General features: G+C 45.1%; 1 protein-coding gene across 2 annotated transcripts in view; it reads right to left on the bottom strand.

Moving 5' to 3' along the window:
• Positions 1 to 1,193: 1,193 nt before the first annotated feature.
• The window catches only part of GAB3 (GRB2 associated binding protein 3), a 100,083-nt gene continuing 91,134 nt past the window's right edge, over positions 1,194 to 10,142 (bottom strand). For both annotated transcript variants that reach the window (XM_027609687.2, XM_035725351.1), the window contains exons 9-10: positions 5,586 to 5,699; positions 1,194 to 4,451 (exon numbers count right to left, since the gene is read on the bottom strand). In XM_027609687.2, coding sequence (XP_027465488.1) covers positions 4,335 to 4,451; positions 5,586 to 5,699 — 231 coding nt within the window. In that variant the 3' untranslated portion in view covers positions 1,194 to 4,334. The remainder of the gene's footprint in view (positions 4,452 to 5,585; positions 5,700 to 10,142) is intronic.

Raw genomic sequence — 10,142 nt, 5'->3', positions numbered from 1 at the left:
CAACAAAGCTTCTTGGCCGTGTCTTCAACATTCTAGGTTTTCTGAATTAGGGCCCTATGGTCTGTTCTCCCTGCCATGAATGCTCTGTCACATGCAGCTCCTGGCTTACTCCCTCATCTCCTTCAAGTCTTCCCAAAGCTCATGTTCTCACCCTACTTACTCAAGCAGCTGGCCCCCCACAGACCCACACACAGGCAATTCCTTTCCCACTGCTTTTTATTTTCCATGACATTCACTACCTTCTAATACAGCAGAATGTACAAATTTAGTGTTTTCAATTCCTGTCTCCCCTATCTTGGGTTGGTGGTCTAGTAACTACCGTTACATAACAACCACACCCAAACTTAGTGACTTAAACCAGCCACTTAGTTGGCACACACACCTCCCGCTTGGGCAGTCCCCGGGGGTCAGGCGCCGGGGGTGGCTCAGTGTCGGGCTCCAAGAATCTGCTTTCAAGAGGCCTCAGTCCCACAGTCTATGGGCCAATGGCCTCGGTTCCTTTCCATGTGGTGCATGCTTCCTCATAGCATGATGGCTGGGTTCCTAGGGTGCATATCCCAAGAGAGCACCAGCCCTGTGGGCCAACCTGTTCTTCTCTGGGTCAGGGGCTTGGGCCGGGGTGTGCTGGGAAAAAGCACTCATGAGGTCAGCCTCATACTTCTCAGGGGCAAGTAATTTCATGTGGCTTCTTCTCTCTCTGCCTTTGGCCTGTTGCCCCAAACCTCAGCCCCCACCACTCCGGTTGTCCCTGTCTTGCTTCATGGCATAGAGATGCCACTGACCCAGTATCCAGAGCAGCTGGGAGGCTCAGCCATGGAGAGAGGGTGGTGGCCCAGGACACTTCTGTTAGGGAGAGGCAGGCTGGGGCTGTTGCTTTTTAAGGTCAGTAATGAGGAAGATCTTGTTATATGTGTTATCAGGGAGGGTCACGGACTTTGCCAATTACGGAAGTTAGTTTCTGATGAAGAAAAGAGGTGTCAAGATGTGGTTCGGCGGAGCAGAAGCAGTGCTCAACTGTTCATAGCAAAATAACATGGATGTAGGTGATTCCCTGTGAGTTCGGTTAAGTTTGCTGTGCTTGCAAATGGCAGTGGGGTCTATGTTCACATACTCAACTTTCCAAGTGTGTTCTGCACTTATATCAAATGTCATCACTTTAAACAAATAAGAGAACTTGAGTATGATTCCCCCTTATAAGACTTTTATTAATGCCAGAAATGAAACAGTAAGAACATAATGAATTTTTTAACATCAGAATGATTATGGGTACAAGGATGGTATTAACAAGGACCGAGAAGGCATCGAGAGGAGAAAGTCAGGCCTGAGGGGAGCCTTCAGTCTGACTCAGATCTAAAGGTCACAGTTCAGCGTATCCTTGCTCTAGGGAAGAGGCCTGGACATGGACTTCCACAGGATGATTCTGTGCCTTTGAGCTCTTCCCTCCACAAGGAAAGCTTAACTCCCAAAGTTCCTGGGCTTGTGGCCTTAGGGACTCGCAGGCTTGAAACCCTTCTGCACTGCACAACCCGATTTGGAGGAATTTCCTAACGAAATGAGATGGAATAAAGCAAAAAGGAACTACGGAAAACTGTGGGATTGATGTCTGCGCTGTCCTGCTGGCTTTTGGGAAAGGGCACCCGGTGCAGCGTACGCACATGCCGTGTGTACTTGACTCGGAATGCTATCTGGGATCATTTCCATTTTTCAAAAAACCCCAAACCTCAGCCCTGGTCACATTTGTAGCCCTGTTACACATGCATTACCTCCACAGGAAAGCAGGATTTGGCCGGCATCATTCTGACCTACGGTGACTCTCTCAGGAGTATGCACTGCTGTCAGCTCAAAGTTACCTGTACTTTGTATCCCTGAGTCCTTATGCTTTTGGGTAACCATCCATTAGCAGCCTTATCAAAGCGGGACATAATCACACACACCCTGGAAAGGAGCGTGAAAGGCATCTTTTTTTTTTTTTAAATCCCTAATTAATTGCTCCCAAACAGGTCACACTACTCGAGTGTGTATTGCTTCGTGTGGTCACTACTTCCAGGAAATATTCTGTAGAAAGAGGTTTTGGGTGTGGTCAATTGGATGCCATTTCACTACTGACACAATTTCAGCTGTATTTTCTTTTCTGATCTGTCTTCAGTCTGGGGTGGTTCTTGGCACTTGGGCATATAACTTTTCTGCACCAGCCTCTGTCAGGTAATCGAGAATCTAAATACAGGTGCCCCCCCCGCCCCCGGAAAGGCAGGTACCATCTAGAACTGACAGCCCTGTCAGACAGCCCTCTTGCCTGAGGCTCTAATGACTCTTCCCAAGTCACACAGGGAAGAAGGCAGATCCTTACAGGCTCCGACCTGAGTGTTGTGACATGGTGTGGGCTGCAGGGACCTCTCATTTCTCCATCCCGGCTCATGAAGGACTCTTATATCATTTAAAGCATTCAACAATTTCCCCCCACTTTCCTCTGGGAAGAAAATGAGGTCACCAGGTCCTGTTGCTTTGAACGTCAGAAGTACTTCTTTAATGGTCTGAAAAGCCAGGACTGACACTTACCTTTGGGGCAGTTTGAAACCCGAAAACCCTACAGCAAAGCCTACAACTGCCCCGACTGGCCCTGTCATCAACTTGCCTGCCTAGACAATCCATCCCCCTACAAGACACAAAGCCAGGCAGAATGGTGGACCAGTATCCGCTTACTTCCCAGTTGTTCAATTTGTCTTCTGGCTGCAGGTGCTCAGAAGAATCAAGAAGGGCCATTAAATAAAACCCTGTGCCCGACTGAGACTTTTGTCTGGGTCCCCTGGGCCCCAGTGCCCCATCAAAGAAGGGGTGACACGATGCCTTCACGACAGAGTGGGACTGTTTGCTCTCAGGATTTAGTCATCGCTAAAACAGAAGGGAAAAATTCATCGGGAAATTTGAGGATGGAACTCATTGTTTTTTGTTTTGTCGTGTTGTGTTTGTTTTCTGGTCATAACTATCTATCACTCAAAAGCTTGGGTCCAGCATAGGACAGCCAGGGATGATTTGTGCCTTCCCGAGGTGACAAAAAATTCTTCCATTAGCATTAGCCAGCTCACAGGAAACACACTGCAAGGGCACCACGCAATCCAAGAACGGATTTCACAGTGATCGTCAAGAGGTATTTCTAATGGTAACTACTGATTGTGTGAGAGTTTCCCATTTGAACACCACACAAAGAAAACCTGGCTTCACATGCATACCTTTCAAGCAAGAAAGCACCTGCTCAAAATCCTATGAAAGGGAGAGGAGATGATGACTCATCTCGTGTCTGCACGGGTTCCTCATGTCTCCAAGGGTGACCAAACTAATAGATTTCATCAAAATCCTCTGAGGCAGCGTAAGATGGTGGAATGAGCCTGCAATGGGCAGCTGGGCCAACTCTATTCTAGGCCTCACTCTGGGTCTTGGCTCTGTGAGGGACCTTAGGCAGTGTTCCTTCTTCTGGTTCTTGGTTTTCTTTCCTTCCAAGTGGGGCAACAATCTCTGCCAAGCCTAGCTTCTGAGGTTTTTTAGGAAAGAGATGAGATGATGCATGTGAAAACATGCCAAGAAAGGCCAGCGGCAACAAAGTTCCAGCGTCATCTGATGTGCTTGTCACAGAGCCCGGGACTGACTGCCTGTCTCACTTCAATTGTCTTTCTCTGGGGATAGAAATGATTTGTCTGTTGGACTCTTTGAGTAAGGAATGCAGATTCTGCCACCATCTCTGGGTTTGATCCCCTCAACCAGGTCTTCAGGGGCTGGGGCAAAATGGTCTCCAGGAGCCTCTCTGCCAGTATAGTTTGTGACCCAGGAAGCACAGAAGAGAGGTCAGAATTTTCAAGCATGAGAGTCAAATGATTCTGTCTGGTGGCAACACTGGCTCTGATCTGCACTCCAAATGCTCCGCTGGAGAGATTCTCAACCAAACTCTGGGGAAAATATGCTCCCAAGTCTTGTTTTTATTGATCCTACCCTGCCTGAATGAATGGAGTTTTCTACATTACAGTCCATGGCTCTGGAATCCTCCATCGCTGCCTCTCATGTCTGCGGAGCCAACTCCAAGCATCCCAGACGCTCTGGGCTAGCACGGCTGGGGAAGGCCACTGCCTAGACGGGTGGGGGTGGGAGCTGGGAAACTACCTCCTTCTCCTCCCCATTCAGCGTGTACAAATACATCCTCTCTCCCCAAGGTTCTTGCCAAGCCCACAGAAATTACAGATTCTCTCTGGATCTTGACCTGCATTGACCATCGGTGCAATTCTGGCAAAAAAAACTCAGAGCAAGCCCCGAGCTTCCCTGCCCCATACATGGCCCAAGCTCATGTCTCACACTTTAGATTGCCTCTCATCCGTCCACTCCTGCTTTGTGCTCTGGAGGGCTTGGGTCTTCTGCTCATCTACCTGGACATAGTCGACTCTTTGCTCTTCTGAGAGGAGAAGTTTCTAAAGGGAGAGAACAAAAAGGTTTTCATTACACTGAATAAAAAAAAATCAGGAAAATGTCAGCCCTTTTGGGGTAGATTACAGCGTCGTTAAATATTTGCTGCCCCTTCCTCCTGGGTTGTTCCCTGCAGAATCCTTACACTTTGGGTAGATGTTTAAATATCTCTTTTCCTGGGCTCCCTTCAACTTCACTCTAGCCATTCAGTCTACTCTGACCAATATAACGTGAGTGGAGGTGACACATGCCGACCCGAAAGGGAAAAGACCTAGCATGTGATTCTGCCACAAGACCAGCGTGCCTCAGCTGGGGGGGCTGCTTCTCCTGGGCCCTGGATGGAAGATGACCTGGCCTGCAGCCGACTGGTCTGTGAGCAATAATGGAAAAGGCCTTGGCTGTTGCAAGCCACTAAGCCTTGGGGGTTGTCTGTCTTGACTGCAGAGCCCTGTACCAAAACGGACTGAGGCACCCTTTTGTACTTGTTGGTCTGACTGGTTTTTCTAGAATACCAGTTCAGGTTTTGGGAATGAAATTAAAGGTAAAGGAGAAGTGGGAGTGCATTTGGCAAAAGGAAAGGGAAATCTTCCAGATTTTTTTCCTGCACACACACACACACAAAATGGAATCATACTGTATATCCTGTTCAGCTAAATTGCCTTTCTCATCAAACAATATATATCGTTAGGCACATTTTAGATTACAACCATCCCTTGCTCAAAAATATTTAGCTGTTTTGCATTGCTTACCATTCATTCATTCCGTGGCTTACACTGTGTAGTGGGTGACCAGCTAGGGTCGCTTACACGTATTAACTCATTTCATCCTCACGACAGGCCTCGATGTCAATGCTATTATTTCTGATTCCCACTTTACAGATGAGAATACTATCTAAAGGAGTCAAAACTGCCCAGCCTGGCATGTGAGGCCCTTTACTGAGGGGTTCCATTTCCAACTGCGAGCTCGCCAGAGTCTAACCAAACTCCGCCATTCCTTCTTCCCTAAGCAGACCCCTCCTATGCCGATACATATCTGTGTATTTAAGACCTTCCAAAGAGAACATGCATGGTTGAATCATCAGGAAAATCTAAACAGAAAAGGAATCTCCTGGGAATTCTCAGACACAAGGTACTTCCTACCTGCTGTATAGGGGCTGGTGATGCTGAATTGAAGTCCAGAGCTAAATAATCCAGGCTGAATTTCTTTGTCCATGTCAGAGCACCGCTGCTTAGGGAGTTGGCTGTTCTGTGATTCTAGAAACCAACATCACAGGACTCAGGTTAAGGATATCTGGCCGGGCTGCCCAAGGGAAGGAGGGCGAGTCACGTCCCCACTTGAGCATTGGCCATCAGATCACAACAGAGTGTGACGAGACCTGCACAGAGCAGCCTCCCTGTCTGAAATACAATATAGACAATTCAGCTTTCACACAAAAAGCTATACCTTTATTCACCACAGAAGCAGTTGGCCAAAATCTCCCTCAAGAAGAAACTGTTTTAAGGATATGACAGGCCCAAGATACCTTAGAGACTAAATCCCCAAAAGATCAATCACATTTATTAAAGTTCTAGTAAAGGTGCCCCAAATGCACTCACTTTATACAACGTGAACAGTGTAACGTGTGTGACACACAGCTGTGGACTCACCACAGCCTCAGAAGCACCTGTTCTACGACCTTTCTCTCCTCATAAGAGACTTAAGCACTATATTGAATTTTGCATTTACCACTCTTTTCAAATACGGTTTTGACAGTGTGTAAGTACCCTTAAATCACATAGTTTCGTTTTGCCTATTTTGAACTTTTCACATCTCCGACTTTACTATCACCAAACTATTTCTCAGTGGGCTGTGGTTACACCAACTTACACACTTACCAGGAGTGTATCCGAGCTCTTATTGCTCAGTAATATCAGAGTGTTTCATGTTTTTCCCACTTCATTTGGGGAAAATGGTTTCTTACTGTGGTCTGATCTTCCATGCCCTTGATAATTAATTGGCCAACTTTTCATATGTTTAAGGACCATCTATTTTTTTCTCTTCTGTGAATTGTCTATTCAGGTTTGTTTTTGTTTTGCTGACTTTTATATGGAATTGCCTGCCTTTTTCTAATTTTCCTCAGTACTTCCTCATATATCCTGGAGAGCAATCGTTTGTTGGTGATGTGCATTACAAATGGCCTATCATGGTTTATAGTTGCTTCTTTCTTTTTTTGTATGGTATTTCCTTTTTTTTTTTTTAAAGATTTTTATCCGTTTATTTTACACAGAGAGAGTGAGAGAGAGCACAAGCAGGGGGAGTGGCAGGCAGAGGGAGAGGGAGAAACAGACTCCCCACTGAGCAGGGATCCCAGGACCCTGGGATCATGACCTGAGCCGAAGGCAGATGCTTAATCGACTGAGCCACCCAGGCGCCACTATAGTATTTTCTAGATGAAGAGTCGTTCCCACTTTTAATGTAATATTTTCCTCAGTGGCTTGTTTTTGTATTTTAAGGAATCCTTCAGATGCTGAGGTCTTAACTTGCTGCCCCATATCTTCTCCTAAAATTATATAAAGTTTTGTCCTTCACGTTTAAGTAATAATGTAGCCTGAGCTGATTTTAACCTGTGGTGGTGAAATAGGGATACAATCCACTCCTTTTTTGTTGTTTTTACCCCACATGGATATAGCCATCCTTTCTCCCGTGAAGCAACCTCTAGTCACATATTAAGTTCCCATATGTGAATAGATGTTGAGTTCTATCAAATACTTGTTCTGCAACTGAGAAAAGCACATCATTTTCTCCTTTAATATGTTAATGTCTTGACTGACTTAAAAGATTCTTTTAATTTATAGTTGTTATAGCTCATCTCTCAGAAAATATTAAGGAGTACACTTGTCACAATGAACACAGGGTATTATAGGGAAGTTTGAATCGCTATATTGTACTCTGAAAAACCAATATAACACTGCATGTTAACTAACTGGAATTAAAATTAAAACTTAAAAAAAGGCAACAATAGAGTTTTAAAAAACATCTCCCCTTCTGGCACAGTTTTTGTTTCCTCTGATCTATTTTGGTCTCTACCCTTCATGCCAGAGCTTTCCAGAAAGGTCTGATGAAATCATTGGCTGTCTGCTCATATTTAAGAGCCAAAGACCCAAAAGTTGACTGGAAGCTTTGAGTACATTGGTGGTGCTTGTCAACTGCGGGGTTCACTTCAGGGGGATCCTATTGGATGGTTTTCTTGGGTAACCCTCAATGTCAGGACCTAGGTCTTCCTCAGGCTGCTCAAATAACCCAGAGAACTATCTTCCGATCTCCAGGACTCAGTTGGAAAGGTCTGATCATCAACATTGTGGAAAAGAGGGGCTATAGGGAAAAGGTTCGGGAATGGTTCTCATATCCATTAGGCATATTTACCTCATCACCTCGTGTTTAGTATAGTATTCTTGGTCATATGGGTCTAATGTCTCCCCCAACCAGTCCAGAGAACCCTTGTTTTACTCTCTCCAGAGACTACACTTCAACTTTTCTGTAGAGAAGGGAAGTCATAGAGGTCCACCACCATGCAGTGAGGGAGGGGCATTTTGAGATTTACCTGCTGCTTAGGTGGACTTTGGACCACTACCTCTTCTTTTCCTTTCCCTTCAGCCCTACTTCCAGAACTATGTGCCATGGACAAGTCCTGAACCTTTTGGTATTCTGTAATATATTCTGCCTACCCCCACCACCACCCCGGTGTATTTAGGTGTATTCTTGGGTCTGATAAGTCATTTACCACACATCCATCTGCTTTCCAGTTTCCAGTGTCACTGCTATTATCTTCTTCAATTCTCTACACCCTTACGGGTTTATGCCTTTAACAAATCCCTTTACTGGCATTTTAGAGGCCGTTTTGGGATGGAGGGAAAACAGAAGCCTGTGGTCAATCTGCCATCTTTACGGAGATGTCCAAGAACAGAATCTGAAATGTTAAACCCACTTTGTATACCTGGGATAAATTCATCTTGTTTGTGTGTATTCTCAGCTTTTCACAGTGCTGGATTTATTTTGCTAAAATCTTCTTTAGGGCTTCTTTTCTAACAACTTTATCGAGCTATAATTCCAGACCATACAATTCTCCCATTTAAAGTGGTGCTTAGTGTGTGCCCATATTTGTGCAATCATTGTCTCAATTAATTTTAGAATATTTTCATTACCCCGAAAAGAAATCCTGCACCCCTTGCTGTCACCCCCAGTCTCACCATCTCCCCAAGCTCTCGGCAACAACCACTAATCTATTTTCTCTCTAAAGACTTGTTATTCTAGCCATTCCATACAAATGCAATCATACAGTATGTGGTCTTCTGAGAGGACTGGCTTCTTTTCACTCAGCATACTGTTTCCAAGGTTCACCAATGTTGTTTCATTGCATGGCTGCATAGCATTCCATCGGGTGGCTATACCACATTTTATTCACCAAGTCAACAGCTGATGAACATTGGGGCTATTTTCACTTTTTGGCTATTAAGAAAGTGCTGCTGGGGTGCCTGGGTGGCTCAGTCGGTTAAGCGTCTGCCTTCGGCTCAGGTCATGATCCTGGGGTCCTGGGATCGAGCCCTGCGTCTGGCTCCCGGCTCGGCCAGGAGCCTGATTCGGGAGCCTGATTCTCCCTCTCCCTCTGCCTGTCCCTCCCCCTACTTGTGCTCACTTTCTCTCTGTCAAATAAATAAATAAAATCTTAAAACAACAACAACAACAACAACAACAAAGGATGGGGCACCTGGGTGGCTAAGTTGTTTAACTGTCTGACTCCTGATTTCAGCTCAGGTCATGATCTCAGGGTTCTGGCATTGAGCCCGGCATGGGGCTCCATGTTCAGAGGGGAGTCTGCTTCTCCCTCTGCTCCTCCCCCGCTCGTGCTCGCTCTCTCTCTCTCTCTCTCTCTCTCTCAAATAAATAAATAAATAAATCATTAAAACAAAGGACAGAAATGGTTGAAGAAAACGACATAATGAAATAAGAACTGAATGACTGTACTCAGGGAAAAAAGTGAAGAGAAAGAGAAAACCAGTCTCAGAGATGAGGCCTAAGCCACAAGATTCCCAGGGAAAAAGAGATTCAACTGAAAATTTAATAAATGCCATTGAAGAAATGCCAGAAAACAGCTAAGAGAATAAAAAAGGAAAAGAATCACAGAAAAAAAATGGTTGAAATAGAAGACAGGCAAACAAGATGCAGTATACATATTTATTATTAGATTCCTCACAGAAGGAAAACCAAACAATGGTATAGTACTAATATTAAAAACTATAATCCAAGAAAAAGTCCACAGATAAAGTAACACCTGACGCTACGTACTGAAAGGGCCCACCAAGTACCTGGATTAACTGGATGGTCAGTTTTACCCAAGATGGTAAATTCTATTACAACGGCTATATTGATAAAATGCCAGAATAAAAATAAATAAATTAGGGATGCCTGGGTGGCTCAGTTGGTTAAGCGACTGCCTTTGGCTCAGTTCATGATCCCAGGGTCCTGGGATCGAGCCCCACGTTGGGCTCCCTGCTCGGTGGGGAGCCTGCTTCTCCCTCTCCCTCTGCCTGCCACTCTGCCTATTTGTGCTCTCTCTCTCTCTCTGTCAAATAAAAAAAAAGTGCTGCTATGAACATCTGTGTACAAAGTTTGGTTGGACATATTCTTCTTTAGGATATTTTAATCTGTGTCAATGAGTA

Source organism: Zalophus californianus, chromosome X (genome assembly GCF_009762305.2).
Source record: "Zalophus californianus isolate mZalCal1 chromosome X, mZalCal1.pri.v2, whole genome shotgun sequence".
NCBI lineage: Eukaryota > Metazoa > Chordata > Mammalia > Carnivora > Otariidae > Zalophus > Zalophus californianus.
This window is presented reverse-complemented; position numbering and strand designations above follow the sequence as displayed.